We start from the raw sequence: 16737 nt of genomic DNA, 5'->3' as shown, positions 1-16737 counted from the left end.
ATTGCACGACCACGCAATTACCAGTTAAAGCAGTGCAGTGCGAAATTGTAAAAAGACCTCTGGTCCTTAGGCTGAAAATTGGTCCGGGGCTGAAGTGGTTAAAGCAGAACTTCCCCTTTTGGGTGGAACTGCGCTTTTAAGGCGTTTGAAAGGCACCTACAAGTAAGACTTTATTGCACTGTAAACTGCACATAGTACATACATCCCAACTTTTTGAGGTAGGAATGAGGGACACCCATCAGCAAAAGTAATTGTACAAAAAAAAACAAGATTGGTTAAACCCAGAAGTGCTTTTTTTTTTTTTTTTTTTTACCACTGCTATTCCTTTATATTGGCTTTTGAATTTACAAATGCAGCAATTTAGAAATCACATGAAAGGTTTAACACTGGGAAAAGGTTTTTGATAGGTAAAAAGTGCATTTTATATAGAACTATATAAATCAGACCAAAATGAGGAGGAAAGAGGGACAGAGGGACATTGCTCCAAATCAGGGACAGTTGGGAGGTATGATTAGTGTAAATTCAGCCTGAGTGTGCCACATGCATACTTGCACATTATGTCAGAAAAAAAACCTCCTGGGTGCCCTAGTTGTATATATACTATTCTAGTGGTTTATTTCTGTTATATGAAAGCAGACACATACAACAGCCAATGACAGTGAGAAAGAGCAATCCCAGTTCTGAGAACACAGCCCCGCCCCCTTCATAAGACGTGAACTGTCCGCCGCCATATTGGGATTGGCGCAAATATATATCATCCATTTCTACTTGCGCACTTTCCTTTTTCTGCAAACTAAAAAATAAGAAAATAAGAACTGTACATTAACTAAGCAGAGGCCGTTTCCGCAACTTCCGTGTGCTTTAATCCGGTATTAGTGAGTGTTGTGTTTCTTGTGGACCTGCAGGGGACAGGAGGTCGTTGGAGCAGTGTGTGGAATCTACGGACTAGGAAGCGGAAGTGGGTTTCCCGCCATCTTGTACCGGGGCTCGCACAGTACCGGAGGCCTTCGGTGTATTCCTGTGGTGTAACCGTACGGATAGAGGACAGGATGTTCCCCGGAGCTCCGCGGAAGAAGAGCAGCGGGAAGCAGCAGGCGGTGGCGGACCTGTTGGTGTTCGGCTATGCCTGCAAAGTGTTCCGGGACGACGAGAAGGCCTTGTACCATGAGCAGGGCCGGCACCTCATCCCTTGGATGGGAGACAACAACATTCTCATAGATAGGTCGGTTGGAAGCTCATGACAATTACCTAATGTAACCCAGTCTGATCACTTCTGTTTCCAGGGGCTGCTCTGACTCCTCCACTGATAGACAGGCCTGTGTGTGACTGCATTGGGACCCCTTCTGATCCCTACAACTAAGGACACCTCACTGGGATCAATACACATCTATAGAATGTAGAGAGCACTTCCCTCCACTGATACTGAGTGCATGCAGCTTTGCCCTTCACTGCCATATGTACAAAAAAGGCCACTTGAAAAAGGACTGTAAGGCTCGATTCACACTTGTGCGATGCGGGAACCATGCGAATCTACTGCGGGTTTCCAAGTCACACCCGACTCGCATGAAAACTGTCAATACCTTGTTAATGACACACTCATTTCAGCTTGCATATCGCACGGCAAACTCTTAGTTCTAACATGAATCGGATCTCATGGATGTGAACACCCATGCGGTCTGGTTCTGGTATGGATCCCCAAAAAAATAAGGTCCTGTGCAAGTTTGGTCCGAATGAGATGCCATATGAGCCATACTATCTGTATGGCTGATATCGCATCACACAGACATTGCATGTGATTTGCAGTGAGGTGTGAATCTCATGCAATCTCACAGAGCGCAGTAGTGTGAACCGCCACTGAATGGTTCAAAACTGCTGTATATAGCACATGACTTGATTTTTGTGGATTTTTCAAGAAATTTAGTAATTCCAAACTACTATCATGGATAATAAATATTCATTCCCTGTAGTATATACAGAACAGGGCTGTAAAACCCTAGGTGCCAGGCCACCATAGCAACTAGAAATTGTGCTGCCACCCAAATGCTCCACACACCCTGCTGTCCCACATCCGATTCCCTCCCTTGTTTACCTGAAAGCGACATGTGACGTCACTTCCAGTCTCTATTGACAGTTACCCTGGCCATTAAAGTCGCTTTCTCTACTAACTAGAATCCCCTCTGTTATAGCAGGTTAAATCGTTTAGTGCCTTGTGTGTGTGTGTGTGTTTTTTTTTTTTTTTAAATGATACGGAGCAATACCTTATTTTGCAGCGCCGCTGTCAGTCAGATGATGTCCCTGCGCTCCCCTGCCCCGCTCCGGGGTTCCCTCTGATGTCACCAGGCGGAGAGCCTTGGGCAGTCATGTGACCGCTCAGCCTCATCATTTAAAAGAAAAAGGCACTAAGCATTTTAACCTTCTATAACAGAGGGGATTCTTGTTCATAAATACAGTTATTTTACATTATATGGCAGCAGCAGGGGAGGGGCGTGCAGGACACAGCTCTCATATACAAGAGCTGGCAGGGGAGAGAGAGAGAGAGGACAGGACCACTGCAGATGATGGATCCTCCTCCGACAATTGCGCAGTCAGCACTGTACCCAAACTATTTTTTTATATATTTTTTTTTTTCACCCAGAGCTTTCTTTTGGTGGTATTTAACCACTTCAGCCCCGGAAAGGATTTGGCCCCTTCCTGACCAGGCCATTTTTTGCGATACGGCGCTGTGTCGCTTTAATGACGTCCATGGACGCCCTCCCAGAATAAGCCGACCACGCTGCAGCCGTCTTTCGGCTATGGCCCGGTTGGCATGTGGTTAAAGTTTTTGCAAACATGTAATTTTTCTCCTTCACTGATGGGCGCTGATAGGGGGAACAAATAGGCGGCACTGTTGGCACTGATAATCGGGACACTGATTATCAGTGTACATGTCCCTTTTAGAGAAGCCTGTTATCGGCTCTCTTCTCCCCTTATACTGTCAACATGAGGAAAGGAGTGCTGATAAGTCTTCTGTTTACATCTGTGATTGGGCACAGCTGATTGGCTCTTTACTTCAGTTTGTAAACCACAGATGCTGCGATCAGAGTACGTGGTCCGTCCCCTGCGGCACATACCAGCATCCCATAGCCAGCTGCACTGTAGCCATCATTTGGTTATAGCGTGGTCGGCAAATGGTTTAAGAGAACTTGTCGCTAAAAAAGTTAAAAACACTTTTTTTTTGTAATTGTAAAAAATTAGTTACACCCAAGCACATAACCCCCCCCCCCCCAAAGAAAATAAATAAAATTGAGGCACCCCCACATATACACTCACACAAATTTAAACATACGGGTGTTTTCACCTGAAAACTTTAACACCTGTTTCATATCGTCACCCACGCCGGAATGAGAGCGACAATTCTCGTACCAGACCTCCTTTGTTATGCTAAATTGATGACCTATAGGGGGCTTTTAAAGTGTCACCTATGGAAAATATACGCTACTGAAGTTTGTAGCCATTTTGCATATTTAAGGTTTGACATGTTGGCTATATGTTCACTCGGTGCAACCTCGTTTTTTATATTTTTTAAAAAATTTGGTAATTTAGTGCATTTTTGTGCCCCCCAAAATTAGTGTTTTTGTTTTTTTCTGAAATGTTGTGTTCCCTAGACCTTTGTGGTAATATCGTGTGACATAAAAAATTGGGACTACCACATTTTTCTTCTCTAGGGTGTCTGCTTTCAGAAAATATATAACATTTCAAATGACTGAGCGATCACTTGTAAACAAACCAACGTCATGATGACGCCGGTTCCTCTCTCCCCTCTCTGTGTGTGTGTGTGTGTGTGTGTGTACAGATCTGTACAGTGGAGGGGAGAGATCGGATGGCAGCAGCGCTGTGGGCTGCATCTGTAGTGCCCACAGCGCTGCTCTGTGACAATTGCAGTCCCAGCCATACTCGGCGATACTCAGTCAATATTACAGTGGGGGAGATTGTGGATATTACAGTGGGGACTATATGGTGGTGGAATTTTCACAGGTTTTTGCCAATTCAACTGATCTGTGGCTCTGATCCCAGGAACGATCCGATCCGTGAGTTTTTTGATCTGTTGCACCCCTACTTGTAATAGGAAAAAAAAAGCATGATAGGGCCTCTTAAATATAAAATCTGGGGTCAAAAGACCTCAGATCTCATATTTACACTAAAATGCAATAAAAAAAAAAGTTGTCATATGGGGAAAAAAATTGCTATGCTAAGAGCTATGGGCGGAAGTGACCCTTTTGATGTCGCTTCCGCCCTGCAGTGTCATGGAGATGGGTGGGGGCCATCTTGCTTGTCTCCATGCACAGCCATGGGAAGGATCTCATTGCCTCCACCGCTGCGGAGGGCACCGGTTTGTGGCTAGAGGGGGCCCCTCTCCTACCGCGGATAAAAGTGATCTTGCGATGAATCTGACGCAGAGACCACTTTTATCTTGTATCGGACCGCTGGCCAAACACGGGGATACCAGGGTTATGGCAACTAGTTGCTGCCATAACAACGATAACCATTCTTAAAGTGAGGACGTACATCGGCCTGCGGCGGTCCGGAAGTGGTTAAAAAGTGTTAGTTTGGCTTTAATTTGTTAGTCAAGGTCATCTAAATATGATGGTGCATCTTAAGCCTCATACAAACGATCGGACTTTGTACAAACTTTCCCATGGATTTTTGTACAAAGGGAGTTGCCTGTGAACTTGTTAAGCATACACATGGACTTTTTCAGCAAACTTTCACCAAATCTTTTTCTGCTCTTTACTGCCACCTTTGGCCAACTTCTGTATTGTTGTCTGATCTTTTGCATTGGTTCTAAGCATGCATGTGTGTAAAGTGCGATGGTTTTCTGTACACTCAATCGGACTAAGGCCTCTTTCACACTGATGTCCCGTTCAGGCCCGCCTGTCAGTTTTTCAGGCGGACCTGAACGGGTGCTCCATAGAGGTCTATGGAGCGTCGGATGTCAGCGGTGACATGTCCGCTGACATCCGACCCGCTCCGATCCAAAAAAGTGTAACGGAGGAAAAAGCTATTTTTCCATCCGTCTGCGGATCGGATCGGATGACGACGGGCACTGCGGTCCGTCGTCATCCGATCTCCCATAGGACAGGTCCGTCCCTGCGCAGTGTGCAGAGATGGAGCTGTCATCTTCCTGCTCAGCGGGGATCGGCGGAGTGATCCCCGCTGAGCAAACGGATATCCACGGGGCGGATCAGAACTGATCCGCCCCGTGTGAAAGGACCCTTATGTTGTCGAAAAGTTTGTCTGTTCGCACAGCCAACATTTGTCCGATGGAACGTACACGCTGTCGGATGTTGCCTTAAAACAGCTAATTTGCTTGTTTGTTGCCAAAGTCCGATCGTGTGTACGGGCCTTAACACTATCCCCAGACTGACAATGCTCTTGTCCAAGTGTTTTCATTGCTCTTTTGTGGAGTAGAAGTGTGGTACTAGCCAGATCACCAGAGGAAAAAAAAAAAACTAAAAAGAAAGGAAAACTAATGTAACTATCACATTTAACTACTTCCCATACAGCCGGGTGGGAGCTCTTTCCTTCTGAATGGACGTTCAGGAATGTCCCTCAGAAGGAGGGGGATCGTGCGGGCCCGTGCATTGGCGCAATCCCAATGGGCTCGTGTCACCCGGACACAACGCATCTTCGATCGGCAGGAGGTGTCTGTAATTGGCCCTCCTGATCACATGACGGCCGTGTCCAATCACAGCCATCATGTGATGTAAACAAACAGCCGGTTGCTAGGCAATTGGCTCTCCTCTCCTCACAAGGAAGTTATCGCTGAGGAGAGCAGATCGCTGCAGCCGGCTGGTGATCAGTGAGCTGCTTTTCACTCACCGATGTCTAGTGTAAACACACATGTCCCCACACAATGTCCCCAAAACACATGTGCCCAAATAATAAAAACACCTGTCCCCCACATATGTCCCACTAAAATCACATGTCCCAATGATTATTTGCACACACATGTCCGTGATCATCTGCTTACATATGTCCGTGATCACACAAACCAATTATTATACACTTAAAGCGGGAGTTCTGCCGTTTTTTTTATTTTTTAATTTTTTTTAAAAGCCAGCAGCTACAAATACTGCAGCTGCTGACTTTTAAAATAGTGACACTTACCCGCCCAGAGCGCCCGTAATGTTGGCACCCGAAGCCGATCTCTCGATTGTCTCTCGGGTGCTGCCGCCGCCATCTTGGGTATGGGAATCAGGAAGTGGAGCCTTTCGGCTTAATTTCCCGGTTCCCTACTGTGCATGCGCGAGTCACGCTGCGCAATAAGGATGGTCCCCGCTGTCTCTGGGATCCGTGCGTTTCCCAGCAGGCAGCGGGGGACTTTCGGAAAGGGGCGTAGATTCTGCGGAAAGGGGCGTACCTTCTGCAGAATCTACGCCGGAAGTGGGTGCAGATACCTGTACTGTACAGGTACCTTCACCCCCCTCCCCCCTGAAAGGTGCCAATTGTGGCGCCGGAGGGGGGGAGGTTTCCAATGAGTGGAAGGTCCACTTTAGGGTGGACCTCCGCTTTAACAGAATTTTTTTTTTACCAAAAACATGTAGCGGAATACATTTTGGCTTAAATTTATGACAAAATTCAATTTTATTGGATTTCTTTTAACCACTTGCAGACCGGACCAATTTGCTGGTCAAAGACCAGACTCCTTTTTGCGATTCGGCACTGCGTCGCTTAAACTGACAATTGCGCGGTCGTGCGACGTGGCTCCCAAACAAAATTGATGTCCTTTTTTTCCCACAAATAGAGCTTTCTTTTGGTGGTATTTGATCACCCCTGCGGTTTTTATTTTTTGCGCTATAACCAAAAATAGAGCGACAATTTAGAAAAAAACGCATTATTTTTTACTTTTTGTTATAATAAATATCCCCCAAAAATATATATAAAAAAATTTTTTTCCCTCAGTTTAGGTCGATACGTATTCTTCTACATATTTTTGGTAAAAAAAATCGCAATAAGCGATTATTGATTGGTTTGCGCAAAAGTTATAGCGTTTACAAAATAGGGATAGTTTTATAGCATTTTTATTAATAATTTTTTTTTTTTTTTTTTACTAGTAATGGCGGCGATCAGCGTTTTTTCTTTTTTTTTTTTTTTTTTTTTTTTTGTGACTGCGACATTGTGGGGGACCCATCGGACATTTTTGACACATTTTTGGGACCATTGTCATGTATACAGTAATCACTGCTATATAAATGCAGTGATTCCTGTGTAAATGACACTGGCAGTGAAGGGGTTAACCAGTGGGTGGCAGTGTAGGGGTTAAGTGTTCCTAGGGGTGTGTTACTAACTGTGGGGGGGTTGGGCTTTCATTTAGTGAACACTGATCTCTGCTCCAATCACATGGAGCAGAGATCAGCGTCACTAGTTGCTAGGCAGAATGGAGAAATGTTGTTTATACAGCATTTCCTCCATTCGGCCGCTCCGTGAGACGATCGCGGGGATGCCCGCGGCGATCGAGTCCACGGGACCCACGACCGGACTCACGGGGGTCCTGACCAGCGCGGGAGCGCGCCGCCGCGCTCCCGATGGCAGGGCGGCATTGAATATTGGACATACCTGTACACCAATATGCCTGCCCGTGCCATTCTGTCGACGTACATCGTCGTGCGCTGGTCGGGAAGTGGTTAAACTAGAAAGAAGAAAATATTGTTTTTTTTTTTTTTTTTTAAATTTCCGCTCTTTTTTTTCGCTTATATGGCAAAAAAATTAAAAACTGAGTCGTGAATAAATAACACCAAAAGAAAGCTCTATTTGTGCTAACAAAATGATAAAAATGTTATATGGGTACAGCGTAGCATGACCGCGCAATTGTCATTGAAAGTGCGAGAGCGATGAAAGCTGAAAACTCATCTGGGAAGGAAGGGGGTGAAAGTGCCCTGTATTGTAGTGGTTAAGGATTGGTAAGCTACAATACCTAACATTTTTGTTTTTGGAGTTAAATACAGCTTTTTGAGGTTTCTTTTAGCTTAATCATTAAGAGTTTTTAACATTAAAAATTTGAAAAGCCACTTTTATTTTTTGACTTTGCACTTTTCATTTATACAATACCTAATAATCCTGTTGGGACAGTTCCTCTTCCAAAGTGACAACACTCTGTCCATGGCTCTCAGTTTTGCTCCTTTATCACCCTGCCAAACAATCCCCATCGGAGGCTACAAGTTGTCACCTTTGGGAAACCTGCACTGAGAAATGGTATGCAGCCATTGCTGGAGTGCTTAGAAGTACACAGGAAGTGGCTGCAGGAGATCAGTATTGTGTGCGTCCCTTTTGCAGGTGTGTGCCAGTGCCATTTATTTTTGATGGCACCCCAGTGCATCTTGCTAACCTGAGCAAAATCTTGCACCAAAATGCCTGGGAAAGTACCATGCATTTTGGTGTGATAAGATGAAAGAAAAAAAAAAGGAAAGAAAATTTTAAGGCAGAAGGCACAACAATGTGCTCAGCTTCACTGCATAAGTGTGAATAGAGCCTTAAACATCCTTGTGCTGTTAGGATTGTACACACACACACACACACACACACACACACACACACACACACACACAACCTGGCAGTGTTCCTTCCATTACCAGGATGGTCTAACAGTGAGATACTACTACCTGCTAATCTCCTGACAATATTATCTGCTTGACTAACTCTTACCTGGTGTGTCAATGATTTGGAACAGATGGGTCAAGAAAAATCAAAATGCCTAATAATGCAAGATAAGGCCTTTCTGACAGTGAATGGGTTAACAGCAAAGCTCAATACTTTAGTCTTGCAATAGAAAGGTTGATGTTCACTTCTTTTTCATGGATTGCATAGATGTAATATTAAGTCATTGCTGAGTATCTCTGTGGTTCTCCTAACAACTTAATGCATATTAGAAGGGGCATATTGTAATTGTATGAAGATGATTGGTCCTAAGGAAGGCTTAAAGTTTGTTTGCAATACAGTACAGATGTAAGCCCTTGATTGACACTGGTTTTTTTTGTGCTTATGTTTAATTATGGCTTTTCTTTAATGGTGGTGTTTTTTTATTTATTTTTTAAATGTTGAATGATTGTATTTTAGTCATCTACACAGTATTATATTATATGTGCAACACTTAAAATGTCATTAAATGCAAATTGCCAAAATTGTCAATAGATGCTGTGTTAAATTGTGTTCATACTCTCTTATCCACTAAAGCAGTTGTTTTCTATAGACTACAAAAATCCTGGTTGATCCTGCTGTTTACTGTCCATCCCAGCTGCAGCCTGAGATTGTGTAAACCAACTGTTGACATCTACTGAGCATGGTCCAGTTTCAATTCCCTTCTAAGCTGTTCACTTCCTCCATTTTTCTTATCTGTGCTGCCCATGTGACTATAGAGTAACACATGTCAGCATATACACAGTGGTTAATGACACTCACTCCCTCCCTTCTCATATTGGTAAACACTATGGGGGTGAGATAAAAGATGGTGATTGATAAAGACTTTACCTCCCTGTTAGTCCCAGAACATACTCACATACTCACCTTAGGCACAGGCTGGAGGAGCATGCAAACCCCCCAAATATGTTTACAGTGTGAACTAAGACCCCTTTTACACTGAGGCGCTATAGTGCTAAAATAGCACCTGTAAAGCGCTTCTCTTGTCACTCCAATATGAAAGCCTGAGGGATGTCACATTGGAGCGGTGCGCTGGCAGGACACTCCAAAAAGTCCTGCAAGCAGCATCTTTAAGGGGCTTTAGGCTTGATTTATACCTATACATTTTTAGTGCTTTATGCATTTTGCAGATTTACACTACAGAACGTGTTCCATAGGAAACCATGTTAAATGGGCTGTAGTGCAAAATGCAAAAAGCACTAAAAATGCATAGGTGTGAATCAAGCCTTATGAGTGGTTTATGCATCGCTCCTAAAGTGCCCCTGCTCATTGAAATCAATGGGCAGCGGCGCTTTGCGGGTGCCTTTAACCTTTTTTGGCTACTTTAAAAATAGCTTTAGCGCTGATGCCCCCACCGCCCCAGTGTGAAAGGGCTCTTGGTGAAAGCTATTGTCAACACCACCTACACCATGTTATTGCAAAATGTATCTGGTTTTCTCCAGCAACGTGCTGTAAAATGTGATCTAATCTTCATCTAAGTCACAACAATACTGATAAACACAATCCCTGGGATTCATAAATTCTGGCACAGACAGATTTTTCATAAGTATTTCTCATGCAGAACATGCCAAATTCATGTCTAGAATTTGTACTTGAATTTTGAGCAAGTTATGCCACTTTTAGAGGGCAAACCAGACTCTTTTGTAAAATCTATCTGCCAGTTTCTCTTTCTGTATGTCAAAAGAGTTGGTTCACTTTTGTAAGATAAGAATTGTTTGTACTTTATTTTGATTCTGGCACATTCCTTGCACCACAATGTAAAAGTGGTGCATTTTAGAACTACTTGACTTTGGTGCCCGAGTCTGTCGGAACCAAAAGTGTTGCAAATGTTTCATGAATTTGGCACAATACATTAGCGAGGGATTAACGCCAGAATAGTGATGCCGCAGCTTAAAGCAGTTGTATACCCGCACATCTTTAAAAAAAAACAAAACAAAAAAACCCTGTAAGGCAAAGGCATAATGAGCTAGTATGCACACATACTAGCTCATTATGAAATACCTTAGATCGAAGCACCCGTTAGTGTGCGGGAGTCTTCTTTCCAGCAAGGTCCAGCAGCGTCAGCAGGGCTTTCAGAGCGCATGTGCAGTTGACGTCAGCAGCTTCATGCAAAGTGAATGTCTCCTAAACCGTACAGGTTTAAGAGATTTTACCCATAGGAAAGCCTTATTATAGGCTTACCTGTAGGTTAAAAAAAACAAAAAACTACAAATTAGGGTATTCAACCACTTTAATTGAATTTCACCCATTGTGCTTAAAGCACTTTGAGGTCTTTTGATGGAAAGTGCATTATAAATAAAATGTATTATTATTATTAAAGCGCAGTTCCACCTAAAAATAAAAAAAATGAAAAGTCAGCAGCTACAAATACTGCACCTGCTGACTTTTAAAATAAGGACCCTTACCTGTCCAAGGCACCTGCGTTGCCATTGCTAGTAAGGGAGTCAGGAAGTGAAGCCTTGCGACTTCACAGCCTGGTTCCCTACTGCGCATGCGTGAGTTGCGCTGCTCGTTCTGAATGGTCCCTACCATCTTCTGGGACGTCTTCTGGGTGTGTGTCTCAGAAAACAGCGGAGGGGGTGCGGAGAAGGGGGCCGAACATTGCGTAGATCGCTGCAGATGCTGTGGCGATCTTTAGCCGGAAGTGGGAGCAAATACCTGTATTAGACAGGTATCTGCTCCCCCCCCCACCCGAAAAATGCCAAATGTGACACGGGGAGCGGAAGTTCCATTTTTGGGTGGAACTCCGCTTTAAGCTGATAACACACAACAATTGTAATTTCTCATTTTATTGAACACACCAATTAAACATTTACAGTGCTGAAGGAAAAAGTAAGTGAATCCATAGATCAATTAGCTTTCATTGAAGTAATTCGAATCAGTAGTTTGCATAGCTGGAGTTTTCATAAATGAAGTATAACACGACCTCAGCTTTGGGAGAATATACAAAAGTCGTGGTTGGGGGGGGGGGCAAATTGTCTCAGATACTCAAACATTGTGGAAGCATTAGCTGATGTGAACCATGCCTTGCAAAACTGGCAAACATCCCTGTTCATGAGTCTACTATGTGTAAATCTTGAACAGGAAGCCACGGAGGACGGCTCTGCTCACCAAAAAAAATTGCTGTGCACCTGAAGTTTGCCAAAAAGCATGTATGATGGGGGAAAAAGGGGCACAGCTTACTGGCATCATGCCAACGGTGAAGTATGGTGCAGGGGACATCAATATTTGGGCTTGCTTTCTTGCCTTGGGGCCTAGACCACTTGCCTTCATAGAGGAGAAAATGAATTCCCAAATATCCTATAGCAGGGGTGCCCAACCTTTTTAAGAGCGAGGGCAACTTAAGCAACTTGGTAACCAGTCGCGGGCCACAATGAGCGGAGTGGGTGGATGATAGGTCACGGCTACTCTATAGGCCCTCCAATCCGAACCACCCAGATTTTTTAGAGGATCGGAGGCAGGTAGGAGTAAACGGACAAAAGTCTGTTTATATCTGCCGCTCTGTAGAAGTGAATTGTGGGGCCGATTGGGTAGAGCCAATCATGTGAAAAGGGCTTAAGACTTTCATACTGATGTGCTGCGGTTTACCCACACTGCGGGTGCAGCATAGTGCATCTGTGTCTATCCTTTTTTTAAGTCATTGCTGCCAATTAGGTTCAACCAGCTATTAACTCCAAGGCTGCATATACTTTTTCCTCCAGCACTGTGAATGTTTAATTGGTTTGTTGAATAAAGACATGGTATGTCAGAGGGGTTTGTGTTATCAGCTTAAGCACATTGTGTTTGTCTTTTGTTGTGACTTAAGTAGGGTACACACTATAAGAAAATCAGGTGAACGATCGTCTGATTTTTCTCGTTTCACAGCAAATTGAAACCGATGAACGAAAATTTGTATGAAAATTCTTGTACGACAAAGGATTTTTTATTTTCTGATCATGTGCAGTCTTTTTTTTTTTTTTTTCCCTTTTGTCTGGATATGGAACGCATTAATCGAAAATCGTTCGTTCTGTTCCCATCTGAGAATTTTTTTTGTAATCGGCTGTCAGATTGTGTACACACAATACGAAAATGCTGCAAAAATTCTTTGGAGAAAGATGTTTGCCTGATTTTTTTTCCTTTTCCATTACTTTCTTTTTCTAGTGTGTACTAGATTTTAGTTGAGGATCAGATACGTTTTATGGCAAATTACAGCATAAAACAAGTTCATTCTGAGGGGTTCACATACTTGTATGGGAGGGGTTGCACACGGGTTGATTTACTAAAACTGGAGAGTGCAAAATCTGGTGTAGCTGTGCATAGAAACCAATCGGCTTCCAGTTTTTGTTTTTTTTGGTCAAAGCTTAATTGAACAAGCTGAAGTTAACAGCTGATTAGCTGCCATGTACTGCTGTACCAGATTTTGCAATCTCCTTTAGTAAATCAACCCCACTGTCAGGAATGTCTGTAAGGCCCTTTCACACTTGCCTTCAGTCATTAGTTCAGTCATGTTTTTTTCAAAGAAAAACTTTTTTGCTTAGAATAAAGATCAACATTCTCGCGGCGTAACATCTTCTTTCACATTTATACGAAAAAATTGGGTTAACTTTACTGTATTTTTTTTTTTTTTTTTAATTCATTGAAGTGTATTTTTTCCCCAAAAATTGTGTTTGAAAGGCCACTGCTCAAATACCGCGTGACATAAAATATTGCAACAATGACCATTTTATTCTTATTATTATTTAAGTGGCTAAACTTCCCTTCTCTACACAAGTTCATGCCTTTGATAGAAAAGATCCAACAGATACATTGTATCTCTGAGTTGAAGAATGTGTGTGTGTGTGTGTGGGGGGGGGGGGTTTATTTTTTATTTTTTGACAGCTCTGGCTCTGCACTGTTTACATAGAATTGAGATCTTTTTATAACGATTAATTGTGCAGCTCCAGTACTGTGTATGTGGGAAGGCTCAATTTTTATTTATTTTTTCTTATTTATTTTTTCTTATTTATTTTTTTCTTTTCTTTTTTTTTTTTTTTATATCATATGATTTTATTGCTATTATATAGGGAACCAAGAGTCCCCCTATATTATAGCAGATATGTGGCAGGTCCTCTTTGGGAGGCAATGTGTGCAAGAAGAGGGGCAGGAGAAGAGGGAGCAGTCTGCACAGACAGGATCCCCCACTTGCCTGCGCTGACTGTCACTGTCAACTCTTTAAATTTTGCTAGGCTTACCCCCCTCCCCCCCCCTTCAAAAAAATGAATCCCTGAGATTGTACATGAGGATATCCCTCATGTACAATCTCATATAAACATAAACGCATGTGTTCGGGTCGCCTACATACAAAAACATTGATTACACTACACATTTCTTGCACACACCAGAGTGAGAAATAATTCTGCAGTCATCATTTAGGGTTAACTATAAACTGATGACCTGTTAAGGCTTTTAAAGTATTTTCTCCTGGAAATACAGGTTAGATAAACGGTGTTATATTGTGTGGTACATTGGAGGTACTGCCATCTTATTCAGCAGGGTCTCTGCTTTTAGAAAATCCTATGTTTGGGGGTTTTAACTAAATTCAACCCAAAAATATTCCTTGTTTTTGCATAAAAAAAGAGAGAATTTGAGTGAAAGGGTTAAAGTAATGGTCCCTTGTGATACTCTTGGGTAGTCGCTGTATTTCACATACATACATACATACATACATACTACCTATGCTGCCAATTTGTCTTTCTGTCCAGTTAGACATTCTGGGGCTTGTGTGGAGACCAGTAATACGTACGGTTTTCAAATATGGCAATTTTGTGTGGATGGTGGGAGGCTACTTTGTAGTAAAGCCTTATGATTTATCTGAGGTCTTTTCTACAAGTATCCTGTTGCTTACAATCTAAAAATTGTAGTTCTAAGTAAAGGTATTATTTCTTGACAAGTAGTGACAGCTGAAAAGTATGAAAAAACAGGTTATAAATTGTGCTTTGGCAGGCAATGTTTGGTTTTTGCCGAGTATTCTTTTTTGTTAGCTCTTTATTTGATTTGATTCAATTTGAAGTCAACCTTTGTTTGCTTTTTTGCTGGTTGATAAGGAAGCAGAATAAGTTTTGGGTCTCGCTTTGCAATCTTCCTAGATAGGACTGTAGGATTTCCTTCATTGCTTCAAATTAGAGCTGAATGATTTTGGATAAAATGAGAATCACAAGTTTTTGCTTAGAATAAAGATCACGATTCTCATGACGTAACCTCTTTCACATTATGTTAAAAAAAAAAAAAAAAAAGCTAACTATACTGGTTTTTTTTTTTCTTTTATGCATTGAAGTATATTTTTTCAGAAATTTCTTTTGAAAGACCGCTGCACAAATTGTGACATAAAATATTGCAACAATATCCATTTTATTCTCTAGGGCAGTGGTGGCGAACCTTGGCACCCCAGATGATTTGAGCATCATATGAAATGTAGTTCCAAAACATCTGGGGTGCCAAGGTTCCCATCACTGCTCTAGGGTCTGTGCTAAAAAAAAAAAAAAAAATTATATATAAAATCCATCAACATGTCAAAAAAGGTTTAGTCTTTAAGTGGTTAAAATGACCATTTACAGGCTGAAGTTTATTCCTTTTGATCTAAAAGAACCAGAGATGCATTGTTTCTCTTCATCTCTTTGTTTTGTTTTATTTTGGCATCTCTGAGCAGAGAATGGCTCTGCACTTGTTTAACATGAATTGGGGAAATGCTGTATTAACCGATTCGCGCCCACCCTATAGCCGAAAGACTGCTACAGAGCACGGCTACAAGAAATATGCGTGTTTTTATTTTTTTTTCTAAATTTTTGGTCTTTTTTAATTTATAGCGCAAAAAATAAAAACCCCAGAGGTGATCAAATATCACCAAAAGAAAGCTCTATTTGTGGGAAAAAAGGACAAAAAATTAATTTGGGTAGTAATTGTCATTCAAAGTGTGAGAGCACTGAAAGCTGAAACTTGGTCTGGGCAGGAAGGGTGTTTAAGTGCCCAGTAAGCAAGTGGTTAAGATCATGTAAGCAGGGTTAAATCCCGATTTTTTTTTTTTTTTTTTTTTTTTTTTATCGAGCAGCTCTGCTTCACATTCTTGGATATTGTGCAGTGTGCGTAAATAAGTTTGAAGTCTGTTTGGCTCGTGTGTGTCCTAAATCGTTCTTTAACCCCCGGAAGGTACAGTGCTATGAATGCACTGTGATCTTTGCAGTAGAAGCCTGCGTGGATATTTAGCAAAGTGGTTCTTATGATTTTTTTTGGTTGTTTTGGAGTTCTGCAGTTATACTCAGCATTGGCTGATGTTTTTTGCAACAAACTTTAACCATATTTATTCATATTATTTTTATTTATTTTTTTGCTCTTGGCTCCTGAACTTGAGTTGTTCTTTAACCTTTTTAATGGCTAAAAGCTCCATGTCTTGAGCTCAATGTTTATTTGCCCTATTTTATGTTTTCCACAGTTTTTGTAGGCAGAAATCTTCGTCGATGGACTGTCCAGTTACATTTTGGAGGGCATCAGCCTCTTCTATCTTTTCTGTTTCAGTTGTGCATATTCACTAGTAAAAAAAAAAAAATCTTTTTCCAATGAAAAATCTTACATGTGGCAGTAAAGATGCCAGGGGTCCATATCCACTACTGCTAAATTAATAGCTAGATACCATTTATTTTTTGATCTCCACTGTCTCCTGTATTATGTACAGTCATTAATTGATATGTATTTTTTTTTTTTGATTATGGACTTGCTATAAATATATATATTTTTTCATTTGGAAAAGATATGAAGCCTTTTTTCCAGTCAGATGGATTGTATTAATATAAACACCATTAAGTGGTAATATCTGCTTAATGTGTTTGTAATATGTTCCTTTTATAAAATCGGCTTCTAATTTAAATAATCCAGTTTGTAAATTAAGGAGGTTTTGCTTTATTTCATCAATCTAGACTATATGCTGTCTTTAGTAACAATTATTTTGTCAGTGACTTAGGTTATTTCTGCTGCTGTTTTCTGTGGCTTTCTATTCTTTGTTTTATAATTATACTGTGTAATCTCTTTTTCTGTAACGTGGCCAATAGATTTGTT

At 41.7% G+C, this 16737-nt stretch overlaps 1 protein-coding gene across 4 annotated transcripts in view; it reads left to right on the top strand.

Annotated features, from left to right (window-relative positions):
- Window positions 1–798: 798 nt before the first annotated feature.
- Window positions 799–16737, top strand: part of SFSWAP (splicing factor SWAP) — a 222696-nt gene continuing 206757 nt past the window's right edge. Inside the window, exon 1 of one of the 4 annotated variants that reach the window (XM_077461776.1) lies at window positions 799–1222. In XM_077461776.1, coding sequence (XP_077317902.1) covers window positions 1050–1222 — 173 coding nt within the window. In that variant the 5' untranslated portion in view covers window positions 799–1049. The remainder of the gene's footprint in view (window positions 1223–16737) is intronic. The other 3 variants (XM_077461775.1, XM_077461774.1, XM_077461777.1) reach the window with 3 other exon arrangements.

Source organism: Lithobates pipiens, unplaced genomic scaffold (genome assembly GCF_037356315.1).
Source record: "Lithobates pipiens isolate NorthernLeopardFrog02 unplaced genomic scaffold, aLitPip1_a1.2 Scaffold_3, whole genome shotgun sequence".
Lineage (NCBI taxonomy): Eukaryota > Metazoa > Chordata > Amphibia > Anura > Ranidae > Lithobates > Lithobates pipiens.
The sequence above is the reverse complement of the archived record's forward strand: the minus strand, read 5'-3'. Positions and strand labels throughout refer to the sequence as shown.